The 15,336-nt window shown below is 60.9% G+C and overlaps 1 protein-coding gene across 1 annotated transcript; it reads left to right on the forward strand.

Annotated features, from left to right (window-relative positions):
• Positions 1 to 2,169: 2,169 nt before the first annotated feature.
• On the forward strand, positions 2,170 to 15,030 carry LOC128899884 (uncharacterized). The gene is made up of 29 exons (XM_054179627.1): positions 2,170 to 2,322; positions 2,652 to 2,814; positions 3,085 to 3,191; positions 3,457 to 3,606; positions 3,800 to 4,222; positions 4,365 to 4,504; positions 4,629 to 4,766; positions 4,946 to 5,060; positions 5,254 to 5,391; positions 5,644 to 5,820; positions 6,118 to 6,273; positions 6,594 to 6,821; positions 7,012 to 7,114; positions 7,383 to 7,436; positions 7,692 to 7,807; positions 7,975 to 8,025; positions 8,382 to 8,461; positions 8,589 to 8,703; positions 8,827 to 8,913; positions 9,292 to 9,396; positions 9,705 to 9,888; positions 10,159 to 10,265; positions 12,532 to 12,669; positions 12,922 to 13,098; positions 13,396 to 13,551; positions 13,847 to 14,074; positions 14,265 to 14,367; positions 14,636 to 14,689; positions 14,945 to 15,030. Exons 1-29 carry the CDS (start codon positions 2,170 to 2,172, stop codon positions 15,028 to 15,030), a joined length of 4,032 nt encoding a protein of 1,343 aa, XP_054035602.1.
• Positions 15,031 to 15,336: the final 306 nt, after the last annotated feature.

Genomic DNA, 15,336 nt, shown 5'->3' on the forward strand with positions numbered 1-15,336 from the left:
GAGCCCTGTGGCTGCAGCTGAGTGCGAGGAGCGCTGTTCCTATCGCTGTGTACTTTGGAGTCCCGTTGGCTTTCTGTGTCATCCAGCCCTGCCTGCACAGTCTCCGGGAGGACGGTGTTAGGACAGGCTAGTAGTGAGGAGTCTCTTGAGGGAGACACCTCTGCCCGCTGCCCCTGGCAGCGGGCGCCCTGCCTAGTGCAGGGTCCCTTTCACCCCTTCGCTCCCTCCCTCCTTCTCTCCCTGCCTTCCTCTCCCTCTGTCTCTCTCGCAGGATGGCAGAGAGACCCCCCGGCACTCCCCGGCAGGCCTGGGTGGAGAAGGATGAAGCCATCCTAACTCCCACCTCTGCAACACAGCCCAGCGAGGTGTGTGAGTTGCAGCCTCTGCAGGCAGGTGAGTGTGTGGGCGCTGCAGGCAGGGGCTGCCCAGCCTGTCCTCATGGCCGGGCACACCAGGATCCCCTTCCCGTGCCACCCTTGTCCCTGGGGTGCACAGGGGACGCCGGTGCCCTGGCCATCAGCAAGGGCTGAGGAACACCCCCAGGAGCTAGACGGAGGGCTTGGCTCTGGTCCTCACCTGGCCCCCACCCCTGCCTCTTCTCTCCTGGCCAGATCCATCCTGCTCCACTTGGGCTATGCCAAGGGAGGATGAGAGCACCCTGAAAGCCATCCTAGGCTTCATCAGGTGTAGACCAGAGGTATTGTGGCCACTTCTGCAAGGCTGTGCCCATGTCTCCTGGCCAGTCTTTCTGCCCCTGTCCTGAGCTCAAAGGTGCCAGGGCTGTGCTGAGCACCCCCACTGGCTGTCTCTCCCTACTGACACTGCCTGTCTTCCTGTCCCTCGCTGGCTGGCAGCATCTGGACCAGAAGCTGATCTTTCTGGACTCTCTCCGCACCTTCTGTGTGGACCCCACACTGCAAGGAGTGTTGCACTTCTTCCAGGAGGAGGTGATCATGACCATTCAGGTAAGGGGCCAGACAGGCTAAAGCAGGGGCAGAGGCCTTGGGCTAGGAGAGGGCTCAGCTGGACACCTGTGTGTGGAAGAGAGCTGCTCCAGGTCTTCATCCTTGGAGGTGCTCCAATGCCACCTAGGTGGCCCAGCTGGAGACTAAGCTTGGACCCCGCAATGTCCGCAGGCCCCCTGGCCAGCCGGTGGCTCTGTGGTTGGTATCACCCTTCCTGCCATGGGGCTTGGCACCCCTGAGTGCTGGGTGGGGGTAACGTGGCCTCTGCCAGCCCTGCAAGAGCTTGCTGGCTTGAAAGAACCTGCCCTGCTCCACCCTGTCTCATCTTGCTGTGCTTCCTAGTGGCTGCTGCAGGAGGAGCCCATTGACTGCCTGGACACCGCGGTGCGGCAGCAAGCCATGCTGGCCACGGCCACCATGAGGTACGTGCCACAGGCCCCAGCCTGTCCTCCCCCCAGTTCCAGGTGGCCCTCACAGCACCCCTAGGGTTCACACCCAGGGTCTGGCCCCTCCTTGCTGAGTCTGAAGAGCATCTCTCTGTCCCTGCAGTAGAGCCAGGCTGCTTCAGCAAGACAAGTACAGCATCCTGCAGGCCTGCTTCAAGAGCGTCTTCAGCCTGCCTCCACAGCACAGCCGGGGCTCTGCGGCTTTCCTCTACTCCAAGGTGTGCCATGGGGGGAAACATGGGGACCTCCTCTGCCCCAAGGCCCCTTTCTGGACACCACGGAGCCACGGCTGACCCCCCCAGCCTTCCAGGGCTGTCCTCAAGACTTTTTACCCCTTGCAGACCCTGTCTGCGATGGACAGCATGTTGCAGGCACTGGTCTGCAGCGCTGGCACCCTTGGCGGCGTGGAGCTGCAAAACATCTTGAAGGTCAGACCTTGGGACAGGGGCCCCACAGGGAGTGACCACTGGCTTGAATGGTGTGGGTCTCCCCCTCCCAGTAGCACTTGGTACACGGCTGGGGGCAGGGGGCCACAGGCCATATCCCAGAGCCCTCAAGCGAGGGAGGGAGTCACCCCGTAAGTCTTGGGGTCCCTTTGGTGGGGGCAGAGAGACATATTTTGAAGGGAACTGGAAGGCAACAGAGGCAGCAGCAGGAGCAGGATGGGATGATCTGCCTGCTGGAGCCAGTTGCTGCAAAGAGCAAGGACACGAGCACCATGCCAGCCACTGCCCCTCAGCAAGTCTGGTCATGCCGTTATGTGCCATGCCACCTTCCTGGCACCCCAGAAGCTTTTCTCTTCCCAGGTGCTGCTGCCCTACACCTGTTCCCAGCTGCCAGAAGTGCAGAAGAGAGCCATGGCACAGATCGCTAGGCTGCTCAACTTCATCAACAACTCCTCAGGGCTGGAGGTACTGAGTTCCTGCTCTGGGCATCCCCCGTGCCCTAGCCCTGTGCCTCTGAGCTCCAGGACACTCAAGGGAAGCTGGGCACACAGGCAGCAGCTGTCTGGGGGCTGGGGCCTTGTCCCTGCCCCTGTCCTGCTCATGTTCTCTCCCAGGGCATGGCAGGGCAGAGCAGGACTGCCCCAGGCACAGGCAGAAGCCTGGCTCTGGCAGCCCTGACCTGCTCTGGGCTGCTGCCCCGCTGCTCTGGGACTAGCTGGGACTTCCTTTCTGCCCAGGCTCCACTTCTGCCCATCCTCTCTCGCTTCCCCCAGGTCTGCCCCTGTTTTGCACAGAGGAAGATCCTCAGACATGAGTGCCCCAAGATCCAGAAGTTTGGTCTGCTGGGGAAGCTGGTGGGGCAGCTCACCCTCTCCTGCACCTGCAAGGACAAGGAGACCTCCTGCGAGGCTGCAGAAGCTCTCTATGAACTGCACATCTTCGTCCTGCAGCAGACAAGTAAGAGAAGCTGTGTTGGGATGGGCTGCCCCAGGACATTGCAGCCAGGGCTCACTCTCCTTGGAGAGAGGGAGAAAGCCTGATGCAGCCTGAACAGCCATTGCCCCTGGCCCCTGCCCACAGCAGTCCTGGGCCCTCCCTGGCTATCTGCTCCCCAGACCTGTCCGGGTGCTCTCTTGCTTTGCCAGTGACTTTTCTGTCCAACCATCTCAGGCTGCACCTCCCACCCCGCACTCCCTTTCTGAGCACCCCACTTTTGCTGCTTCCCAGGCAAGGTGGAGTGGATGGATTACAGTGGGCAGCTGCAGCCTCTGGTGGGCTCACAGAAGCAGTCTTGGATGTTCTTCAGGGAGTATCGTGCCAGGAGACTCTTCTCGGTAAGCAGTGCCCACGGCTCCTGGCCAGGGTGTCAGTGTGGCTGAAGGGACACCTGAGGTGTGGGGCTGAACAGGGCTCTCGCTGCTCCTCAGCAAGGGGCTAGGCAAAGGCCCCCAGCGAGCTCCTGTTTCCCTCAGGACCCTGAGCCCTGCCATCGGTGTCCTCCCCAGCACAGCAAGGCTCTGCATCTCCCTCTCGCTGCACAGCTGAGATACTCTGAGAGACAGGCTGTAGGTGACAATTCTTCTCTCCTTCACCCCACAGATGTTCACAGAATGCCTCCAGCCCTCCGGCCGGGCAGAGATCATCCTCATGGCCATCGCGGCCATGGAGCCCACAAGCGGCTACAATGTCAGCGTGGCTGCCCACATGGTCAGCAGCCTTGTGGTGGACTCTTCCTTCCTGCCAGGAACGGTGAGTAGCCCATGGGTGGCATGGCTGCTTCCCCAGGGGACCATTCCTTCCCCTGCTCTGCTCCTGGCCGGCACTGACACCGGCTCGAGCCTGCATACTGCAATGGCAACAGAAGCAGCTCCCAGTGGGAGCTGTGGGAACAGCCATGCTCACCCTGCTGGCGTCTCCACTCCCACCCCTGTCTCCCCTCCAGGTGAGGAAGATTGTGAGTGCCATCTACAGAAAGCTGCCTTCCATCAAGGCACTGGTAGCCCTCAAGAGCCTGGACAGAGCCCTGCTGGCGCTGATGGACCAAGACCCCAGAGCGGTGGTGGCCACTCTCTTGCACTTCTCACAAAGGAGCAGCAGGTATGGGCCTCAGCAGCCTTTGGGGCTTCTCTCCCACTGGCAGTGGGGCCCCGAGACCATCCTGAGGGACTTCAGCCTGGCCACCCTTCACGGTGTCCCTGCTGACAGAGCCCTGTGTCCCTTCAGGGCTGCCAGCACTATGTGGAACGTGGTGCTCTCCAAGCCCCAGACCAGGGAGAAGGTGCTGCAGGAGCTGGTCAGAGTGATGATGGACAGGTCGCAGCGCAAGACCTGCATCGAGACCGACCCACGCCTCTTCTGCATGGCTGTGAGTTGCTGCGTGAGGCCTTGCTGACCTTCCAGGGCTGCTCTCAGCTGTCCAGGCCCCCTAACTGCCCTCCCCTGCCCACCCCAGGCCCTGACCTCCCCCTGGCTGCAGCAATATCCTCTTGTCTGGGTGTTTTCTGCAGGCCATCAAGATCGTAGGCAAGATCGTCCTGCAGCCCACCTGCCAGCAGGAGGTGAAGGCAATTTCCCCCCAGCTTTTCCTGGCACTGCTTTTCCAAGTGTCATTCACCACTGAGCTGATGCCTGCGGAGGTGCTGATGTGGTGGGACAACCAACAGGAGCAGTGCACTCCTATCAGGTGCTCCATCCCTGTCCTCTCAGCCCTGACAGCCACTCACAGCCAGTCCAGGGGGCCAGGTGGGAGCTAAGCGTTTCTCCTTGTGCAGGTCTGCCGTGCAGTCCATGAGAGCGCTGCTCTGCAGCATGGGCTTGGAGAGCCAGGTGCTGGCCATCCAGGAACAGGGGGGCTGGGACGCCCTGCTCAGAGCCAAGACCCACCTCATGGGAGTGCGCATCGTGGCCAGGTCAGAGCCTCTTCTCCCCGCTCCTGGGGGACCGGGCAGCCCACGCTGCCATCCCCTGCCTTGAGGCTGATGGCAGGGCAATGCCCATTGCTCAGAGTGGTGCTGCAGGCTGGAGATGTCCAGACTGGTGCACATCCCAAAGAGATCTACCTGCCCAATCTCCTCCTTTCCTCTGCCAGGGAGATGATGGAGATGCCAACGCTCCTGCGCTCCACCTTCTTCTGCCAGCTGGCAGAGATCCTCAGCGGGAAGGACCCGAGCTGTGAGATGATTGCCATGGTCTTCTTCATTGAGGTGAGCCTGATGGCATTGGTTGCAAGCTGCATCTGACACAGCTCTCCCAGACCCAGTGCTGTGGGGCATGGGGGCTCTGTGCAGTTCCTGCAGTCTCCATCTGGACTTGGTCTTGCCCTTGGTGTCCTTGGCCTGAGATGACGCTTGGAGCCAGCAGGGCACCTTGCCACAGCTGCCACTCTGTGTGTTTCAGACAGTGGAGTGCTCTGACTGTGAGGAGGAGCTGCAACGTGCCCTGAAAATCCTGGCCATGTCTCTGCAGAGCCAGTGCCTGGGGATGCCCAGCCTGGTGCTCAGAGCCATCCTCAGGCTCACCCAGAGGCCCGACACAGTGAGTAGGGGTCAGGCGGGACAGCAGCCCCGAGCCGAGCGGTGGCAGCCACAGGGCTAGCAAGGAGCGGGCCTTGCTGCTCCTCCTCCTCCTCCTCCGTGCCCTGCTCCTGCATTGGCCGCCCTGGTGAGCCAGGTCTGGCGGGGCCTTGCCCTCCATAACCCGCGCTGTCTGCCAAGCACTACGTGCAGAGGGTTTGTGCCCCTGCCACGGGTCGCTGCTTCACTGAAGGAGGTGGCATGTCTCACACAGGCAAGGAAAACCCTCGTCCTGCTGCCACTCGTCCTGGAGCGGCTGCGGGATGACGACGGCGCCAGCAGCGCCGCAGCCCTGCCCGTGCTCGCCGCCATGCTGCGGCTGCTTGAGGGGAGGAGGCTCAACCTCGCCGCCCTGGAGCTGGCTGACAAGCTCTGGCCCCTCTTTGGCAACGTAAGTCTGAGGAGAGCCCTGTGCCCCCTCACCGGGCACTTCCATTCGTGTCTCCCACCACAGCTCCTGTGCTCTGCCCCACAGCCCCCACACCCTAGTGCTGCCCTCAGCTGCATCCCAAACGCCCCACATGGACTCAGCCCACTTTGGCGTCAGGGACGCTGGTGGCAGGCCAGCAGCACCTCCCTCCCTTTTGCAGCAGGGCTGCCTGTGGCTGCTTTGGGGATGTCCATCTCTGTGCCAGCCCCTTCCTCCCCATCAGACTGGGCCTGAGATCCTCCTCCCCTCCTCCCCCAGGAGTCGGACACTGTGCGGGAGCTCTCCATCCGTCTCTTCCGAGATGCGATGAGGCTCGTGGCGCGCCAAGGGAAGGAAAAGATGAAGAAGGTGGTGTGCAACAGCCTGCTGCCACTGCTCTTCCACCTGCACGACGAGAGCAAGAGTGTGGCCCAGGTGGGATTCCCAACCCAGCTGCTCCTTCAGCCAGGGCAGTCCTGACACTGGACCCTTCAAACGCGTGTCACCGTGAGGTCTAGCTTGCTGCATCTGTAGCACCGGGCAGAGTCCCCTCTCCTTGCCCCCTGCTTCATTTGTCCTCCCTCTGCCTTCCTTGACACAGCCCCTGGCATGGGTCCTTGAAGCCCCAGGAACTGAGCTGTGGATCTAAGGGAGCCTGGGGCCACCAGGGCCAAAAATGTTAAAGCCCTAACTGGCTTCCAGTCAGAGAGAGTTGCTGCCCTTTTCTTCCTCTGGGGTGCTGAACTTGGTGGCAGCATCAGTCCCCAGCCGGTGCATCTTCCCCAGATGGCCCAGGACAGGCGGCTCTGAGCCCTGCCAAGAGAGGGGGCACCGGGTCCTGCGCCCCTGCTAATGGTGGTGGCATCTCTGCTGCTCTCCAGGCCTCCCAGGAAGCTCTCCGCAGCGCTGGCCACTTCCTGAACTGGAGGAGGCTGGCACAGCTGGCTGGGACTCAGCAGGCATGGAGCATCCGCGAGCGCTTGGTAAGCACAGTCCCAAAGACCCTGGGATCTTCCCTGGGCAAGCCCTGCCACCAGCACGGCATCCGCATTCCTGAGGAGTCCTCTGCTCCTTCTCAACCCCAGTGCCACCTGGCAGGCAGCTGGGCTGGGGAAACTGACCTGACTGTCGGGGCAGCTCTGTGCAAACCCTGCACCCTACTCCTGTCTGCAGCTGTCCAAGAACAGGAGCAGGGCCAAGGACTACCTGCACCAGAGCCAGAGCTACCTGCGGAACCCTCAGGAGGCCCTGCGGCTGGAGGCTGTGAGGTTCATTGGTGAGCCACAATCCCCAGGGTCCCTCCCCCCTCTCCCAGCATCCCTGTGTTCTGCCACAGACCCTCTGGGGCACCCCTTCACCCCCTCCCAGCCCTGCCTGCACAGTTGGGGCTGGCAGCCATCTCATCCATCCCTCCCCGGTGCTGCCCTCGGGGGTCAGCCCTCCCCAGGGAGCTGTGTGGCTCTATGGGCTGGCTGGTGGGGTCCCCAGTGGACTACGGGGTCCCTGACAGGCAGGGGGGTCCCTGACATGTTTTGTCCCCTCAGGCCTCATCGGAAGACTGATGGATGAACGGGAGGACATGGAGCATGTCAGAGAGGGTGAGTGAGGGCGGTGGGGATGAGGAAGCGCCCTGGCACAGAGATCCGCCCTAGCCGGGCTAAGGGAGGGTCAGCTCCCATCTGGCCTCTGCGGGGAGCGTGTGTTTCTGGAGGGGGCTATTCTTGACCAGAAGCCTCCAGCCCAGCCACCTGTCCCCTGGCTCCCTCTTGGCCCAGGGAATCCTGGGCTGCAACGTGCAGTTCCCGGTGGGGACACAGGGTTGTCACCTCACCTCTGACGCTTTGCTCCCACAGTCCTTGAAGATGCGAGGATAGATGACAGCCCCCTGGTCTCCTCCCTGCTGACTCAGACCATCCTTATCCTTGGACAAACAAGTTCGGAAGCCCAAAAGCTGCTTTCCAGGAGAAACGTGCCAGGAGACTCTTCTCGGTAAGCAGTGAGTTGCTGCGTGAGGCCTTGCTGACCTTCCTGGGCTCTCTCAGCTGTCCAGGCCCCCTACTGCCCTCCCCTGCCCAGCCCAGGCCCTGACCTCCCCCGGGCTGCAGCAATATCCTCTTGCCTGGGTGTTTTCTGCAGGCCATCAAGATCGTAGGCAAGATCGTCCTGCAGCCCGCCTGCCAGCAGGAGGTGAAGGCAATTTTCCCCCAGCTTTTCCTGGCACTGCTTTTCCAAGTGTCATTCACTGTGGAGCTGATGCTATTCGAGGTGCTGATGTGGTGGGACAACCAACAGAAGCAGTTCACTCCTAACAGGTGCTCCATCCCTATCCTGGCCCTGCTGGAGACTGAGCTTGGACCCCACAATGTCTGCAGGTCCCTTGGCCAGCCGGTGGCTCTGTGGTTGGTATCACCCTTCCTGCCATGGGGCTTGGCACCCCTGAGTGCTGGGTGGGGGTAACGTGGCCTCTGCCAGCCCTGCAAGAGCTTGCTGGCTTGAAAGAACCTGCCCTGCTCCACCCTGTCTCATCTTGCTGTGCTTCCTAGTGGCTGCTGCAGGAGGAGCCCATTGACTGCCTGGACACCGCGGTGCGGCAGCAAGCCATGCTGGCCACGGCCACCATGAGGTACGTGCCACAGGCCCCAGCCTGTCCTCCCCCCAGTTCCAGGTGGCCCTCACAGCACCCCTAGGGTTCACACCCAGGGTCTGGCCCCTCCTTGCTGAGTCTGAAGAGCATCTCTCTGTCCCTGCAGTAGAGCCAGGCTGCTTCAGCAAGACAAGTACAGCATCCTGCAGGCCTGCTTCAAGAGCGTCTTCAGCCTGCCTCCACAGCACAGCCGGGGCTCTGTGGCTTTCCTCTACTCCAAGGTGTGCCATGGGGGGAAACATGGGGACCTCCTCTGCCCCAAGGCCCCTTTCTGGACACCACGGAGCCACGGCTGACCCCCCCAGCCTTCCAGGGCTGTCCTCAAGACTTTTTACCCCTTGCAGACCCTGTCTGCGATGGACAGCATGTTGCAGGCACTGGTCTGCAGCGCTGGCACCCTTGGCGGCGTGGAGCTCCAAAACATCTTGAAGGTCAGGCCTTGGGACAGGGGCCCCACAGGGAGTGACCACTGGCTTGAATGGTGTGGGTCTCCCCCTCCCAGTAGCACTTGGTACACGGCTGGGGGCAGGGGGCCACAGGCCATATCCCAGAGCCCTCAAGCGAGGGAGGGAGTCACCCCGTAAGTCTTGGGGTCCCTTTGGTGGGGGCAGAGAGACATATTTTGAAGGGAACTGGAAGGCAACAGAGGCAGCAGCAGGAGCAGGATGGGATGATCTGCCTGCTGGAGCCAGTTGCTGCAAAGAGCAAGGACACGAGCACCATGCCAGCCACTGCCCCTCAGCAAGTCTGGTCATGCCGTTATGTGCCATGCCACCTTCCTGGCACCCCAGAAGCTTTTCTCTTCCCAGGTGCTGCTGCCCTACACCTGTTCCCAGCTGCCAGAGGTGCAGAAGAGAGCCATGGCACAGATCGCTAGGCTGCTCAACTTCATCAACAACTCCTCAGGGCTGGAGGTACTGAGTTCCTGCTCTGGGCATCCCCCGTGCCCTAGCCCTGTGCCTCTGAGCTCCAGGACACTCAAGGGAAGCTGGGCACACAGGCAGCAGCTGTTTGGGGGCTGGGGCCTTGTCCCTGCCCCTGTCCTGCTCATGTTCTCTCCCAGGGCATGGCAGGGCAGAGCAGGACTGCCCCAGGCACAGGCAGAAGCCTGGCTCTGGCAGCCCTGACCTGCTCTGGGCTGCTGCCCCGCTGCTCTGGGACTAGCTGGGACTTCCTTTCTGCCCAGGCTCCACTTCTGCCCATCCTCTCTCTCTTCCCCCAGATCTGCCCCTGTTTTGCACAGAGGAAGATCCTCAGACATGAGTGCCCCAAGATCCAGAAGTTTGGTCTGCTGGGGAAGCTGGTGGGGCAGCTCACCCTCTCCTGCACCTGCAAGGACAAGGAGACCTCCTGCGAGGCTGCAGAAGCTCTCTATGAACTGCACATCTTCGTCCTGCAGCAGACAAGTAAGAGAAGCTGTGTTGGGATGGGCTGCCCCAGGACATTGCAGCCAGGGCTCACTCTCCTTGGAGAGAGGGAGAAAGCCTGATGCAGCCTGAACAGCCATTGCCCCTGGCCCCTGCCCACAGCAGTCCTGGGCCCTCCCTGGCTATCTGCTCCCCAGACCTGTCCGGGTGCTCTCTTGCTTTGCCAGTGACTTTTCTGTCCAACCATCTCAGGCTGCACCTCCCACCCCGCACTCCCTTTCTGAGCACCCCACTTTTGCTGCTTCCCAGGCAAGGTGGAGTGGATGGATTACAGTGGGCAGCTGCAGCCTCTGGTGGGCTCACAGAAGCAGCCTTGGATGTTCCTCAGCGAGAATCGTGCCAGGAGACTCTTCTCGGTAAGCAGTGCCCCCGGCTCCTGGCCAGGGTGTCAGTGTGGCTGAAGGGACACCTGAGGTGTGGGGCTGAACAGGGCTCTCGCTGCTCCTCAGCAAGGGGCTAGGCAAAGGCCCCCAGCGAGCTCCTGTTTCCCTCAGGACCCTGAGCCCTGCCATGAAGATGGTGGTGACAAGAAAGAGAAGGAGGAAGAGGACACTTCTGAAGCCTTCAGATCCACTTTGGAAGCCCTGAAAACCTCTTTCTGGCAGAATTTCCCACCCCCCCCACCCCCATCACAGAATAAATTTGTTTTAAGAGACCTTGAAGTTCCTGCAGTCTAACCATTGTCTAACTCTACCAAGTCTGCTGCTAAACCTCAGCACCTCATTGTTGCATCTTTGAAACACCTCCGGGCATGGGAATTCAACCACCTCCCTGAGGAGCCAGTTTCAGCCTTTGGTAACTGTTCTGGTGATGAGATGTCTTCTAATATCCAATCTAAACCTCCCTTGGCACAACTTGAGGCCATTTCCTCTTGTCCTGTCACTTGTTAACTGTGGAGAAGAGACCAACCCCCACCTCACTACAACCTCCTCTTTTCAGGGAGTTGTAGAGAACCCTCAGCCTCCTTTCCTCCAGACTGAACACCCCCCATTCCCTCAGCCACTCCTCGTAAGAACTTTCTCCAGACCCTTCATCAGCTTGATTGGTCCATTTTTGCACCTGCTCCAGAGGAGACAGTTCTTCCCAGAGAGAGTTGTTAGGCATTGGAATGTGCTGCCCAGGGAGGTGGTGGAGTCGCCATCCCTGGAGGTGGTCAAGAGGGGATTGGATGTGGCACTTGGTGCCGTGGTTTACTCATGAGGTCTGTGGTGATGGGTTGGACTTGGTGATCTTTGAGGTCTCTTCCAACCCTGGTGATTCTGTGATTCTGTGTGAGTCTCTCATTCTTGTAGTGAGGGCCTCAAAACTGAACTGTGTACTCCAGGCAGTGATGGAAAGTTTAAACGGAAAAGGAATTGATACTCCACAAAGAAACTACAAAGCATAGTGGTAGAGATATCCCAAAGCACACAGAATTCCCTTGCACCACACCCCAAAAGTCTCAGGCTTCCCTTCTCCCCACCTGAGGGTGCACCCAAAACCCCCAGGCCTCTTTCTTCCTCCCCCACTGCTAGGCCAGTCTCAGGCTGGCCAGGCCTGAGCCTGCCCCCCCGCTTCTTATACTGGCATTAGGCCTAAGCAGGCCTAGAGGCCTGAGGTGCTCCCCTCCCATTGCCCGGCAGGGAGCAGAGAGGGAAGGAAGAGCAAGAGGATGACTTTGCAGATGGAGTTGTAGGGTGCAGAATCGCAGGGTAGAAAGATGCAGCTTCCTCTGTCCACCTACTGGCCTGGACACCCGGGACACTGGAGGTGTAACTTAGGTGGCGGCCCAGGAAGCACCCAGCCTGAACTGCCACACCAGTGATGAGTCCCAGGGGATGACGACTTCCCTGCTTCTGCTTGTCACACTGTTGCCCATGCAGGCCAGGATGCTGTTGGTTGTCTTGGCCACCTGGGCTGCCTCATATTCAGGTGCTTTTGACCCAACACCCTCAGTGCTTTCTCTGTAGGGCAGCTTTCCAGCCACCATTCCCCGTGCCTGGTGTTGTGATCCAAGTGCAGGACCCAGCCCTTGGCCTAGCTTAGTATCGTACATCTGGCCTTGGCCCATTGACCCAGCCTGTCCAGGTCCCTTTGCAGAGCCTTCCTCAAGCAGAACAAGACTCCCTCCCAGCCTCTCCTTCCACTTCTACACCATCATCCCCTATAACTTTGCCCAGGCACAAACAACCCCCCACGCCAACTCCCTTGTCCTGCTGCATGCCAAGAAGGTGACACCCCTCTGCAAGAGGGCATCTGTGGGGCAGGGAGGTGCTGGCAGGAGGCCACACTTGTCCTGCTCCCCCTGGCACGGTGCCCCTTGCACCACAGTGCCCGATGATAGTGTGAGAAACACCCTACTCACAAATAACAGAAAGGAAGACAAAGTCTTTGAATCAGAACTACAAAGTATGTATAGTAAGCCAAAACCCAGACCAACAACCAAATCAGCTGACTCAGGTGTGTCTGGAGAGAGAGGCACATAAACCCCGGGGGTTCCCTGTATAGGGGGCAGCCAGGACAGCAGCCCCGAGCAGAGCAGTGGCAGCCACAGGGCTAGCAAGGAGTGGGCGTTGCTCCTCCTCCTCCTCCTCCTCCTCTGTGCCCTGCTCCTTGCCACAGCTGCCACTCTGTGTGTTTCAGACAGTGGAGTGCTCTGACTGTGAGGAGGAGCTGCAACGTGCCCTGAAAATCCTGGCCATGTCTCTGCAGAGCCAGTGCCTGGGGATGCCCAGCCTGGTGCTCAGAGCCATCCTCAGGCTCACCCAGAGGCCCGACACAGTGAGTAGGGGTCAGGCGGGACAGCAGCCCCGAGCCGAGCGGTGGCAGCCACAGGGCTAGCAAGGAGCGGGCCTTGCTGCTCCTCCTCCTCCTCCTCCATGCCCTGCTCCTGCATTGGCCGCCCTGGTGAGCCAGGTATGGCGGGGCCTTGCCCTCCATAACCCGCGCTGTCTGCCAAGCACTACGTGCAGAGGGTTTGTGCCCCTGCCACGGGTCGCTGCTTCACTGAAGGAGGTGGCATGTCTCACACAGGCAAGGAAAACCCTCGTCCTGCTGCCACTCGTCCTGGAGCGGCTGCGGGATGACGACGGCGCCAGCAGCGCCGCAGCCCTGCCCGTGCTCGCCGCCATGCTGCGGCTGCTTGAGGGGAGGAGGCTCAACCTCGCCGCCCTGGAGCTGGCTGACAAGCTCTGGCCCCTCTTTGGCAACGTAAGTCTGAGGAGAGCCCTGTGCCCCCTCACCGGGCACTTCCATTCGTGTCTCCCACCACAGCTCCTGTGCTCTGCCCCACAGCCCCCACACCCTAGTGCTGCCCTCAGCTGCATCCCAAACGCCCCACATGGACTCAGCCCACTTTGGCGTCAGGGACGCTGGTGGCAGGCCAGCAGCACCTCCCTCCCTTTTGCAGCAGGGCTGCCTGTGGCTGCTTTGGGGATGTCCATCTCTGTGCCAGCCCCTTCCTCCCCATCAGACTGGGCCTGAGATCCTCCTCCCCTCCTCCCCCAGGAGTCGGACACTGTGCGGGAGCTCTCCATCCGTCTCTTCCGAGATGCGATGAGGCTCGTGGCGCGCCAAGGGAAGGAAAAGATGAAGAAGGTGGTGTGCAACAGCCTGCTGCCACTGCTCTTCCACCTGCACGACGAGAGCAAGAGTGTGGCCCAGGTGGGATTCCCAACCCAGCTGCTCCTTTAGCCAGGGCAGTCCTGACACTGGACCCTTCAAACGCGTGTCACCGTGAGGTCTAGCTTGCTGCATCTGTAGCACCGGGCAGAGTCCCCTCTCCTTGCCCCCTGCTTCATTTGTCCTCCCTCTGCCTTCCTTGAAGCCCCAGGAACTGAGCTGTGGATCTAAGGGAGCCTGGGGCCACCAGGGCCAAAAATGTTAAAGCCCTAACTGGCTTCCAGTCAGAGAGAGTTGCTGCCCTTTTCTTCCTCTGGGGTGCTGAACTTGGTGGCAGCATCAGTCCCCAGCCGGTGCATCTTCCCCAGATGGCCCAGGACAGGCGGCTCTGAGCCCTGCCAAGAGAGGGGGCACCGGGTCCTGTGCCCCTGCTAATGGTGGTGGCATCTCTGCTGCTCTCCAGGCCTCCCAGGAAGCTCTCCGCAGCGCTGGCCACTTCCTGAACTGGAGGAGGCTGGCACAGCTGGCTGGGACTCAGCAGGCATGGAGCATCCGCGAGCGCTTGGTAAGCACAGTCCCAAAGACCCTGGGATCTTCCCTGGGCAAGCCCTGCCACCAGCACGGCATCCGCATTCCTGAGGAGTCCTCTGCTCCTTCTCAACCCCAGTGCCACCTGGCAGGCAGCTGGGCTGGGGAAACTGACCTGACTGTCGGGGCAGCTCTGTGCAAACCCTGCACCCTACTCCTGTCTGCAGCTGTCCAAGAACAGGAGCAGGGCCAAGGACTACCTGCACCAGAGCCAGAGCTACCTGCGGAACCCTCAGGAGGCCCTGCGGCTGGAGGCTGTGAGGTTCATTGGTGAGCCACAATCCCCAGGGTCCCTCCCCCCTCTCCCAGCATCCCTGTGTTCTGCCACAGACCCTCTGGGGCACCCCTTCACCCCCTCCCAGCCCTGCCTGCACAGTTGGGGCTGGCAGCCATCTCATCCATCCCTCCCCGGTGCTGCCCTCGGGGGTCAGCCCTCCCCAGGGAGCTGTGTGGCTCTATGGGCTGGCTGGTGGGGTCCCCAGTGGACTACGGGGTCCCTGACAGGCAGGGGGGTCCCTGACCTGTTTTGTCCCCTCAGGCCTCATCGGAAGACTGATGGATGAACGGGAGGACATGGAGCATGTCAGAGAGGGTGAGTGAGGGCGGTGGGGATGAGGAAGCGCCCTGGCACAGAGATCCGCCCTAGCCGGGCTAAGGGAGGGTCAGCTCCCATCTGGCCTCTGCGGGGAGCGTGTGTTTCTGGAGGGGGCTATTCTTGACCAGAAGCCTCCAGCCCAGCCACCTGTCCCCTGGCTCCCTCTTGGCCCAGGGAATCCTGGGCTGCAACGTGCAGTTCCTGGTGGGGACACAGGGTTGTCACCTCACCTCTGACGCTTTGCTCCCACAGTCCTTCGAGATGCGAGGAGAGATGACAGCCCCCTGGTCTCCTCCCTGCTGACTCAGACCATCCTTATCCTTGGCGAAGAAGGGTGACACGGACATCCTAGTTAGAATGTGCTGCAGAGGGCATGGAGAATGCAAAACGTGGTGCCTAGCAAGGGCTTTGCTAAGCAGTCACATGATGGAGATGACAAGAAACAGAAGCAGGAAGAGGAGGGTAAGGCCTTCAGATCCAGTTCAGAAGCCCAAAAGCTGCTTTCAAGGAGAATCGTGCCAGGAGACTCTTCTCGGTAAGCAGTGCCCACGGCTCCTGGCCAGGGTGTCAGTGTGGCTGAAGGGACACCTGAGGTGTGGGGCTGAACAGGGCTCTCGCTGCTCCTCAGCAAGGGACTAGGCAAA

Source organism: Dryobates pubescens, chromosome 1 (assembly GCF_014839835.1).
Source record: "Dryobates pubescens isolate bDryPub1 chromosome 1, bDryPub1.pri, whole genome shotgun sequence".
Taxonomy (NCBI): Eukaryota; Metazoa; Chordata; class Aves; order Piciformes; family Picidae; genus Dryobates; species Dryobates pubescens.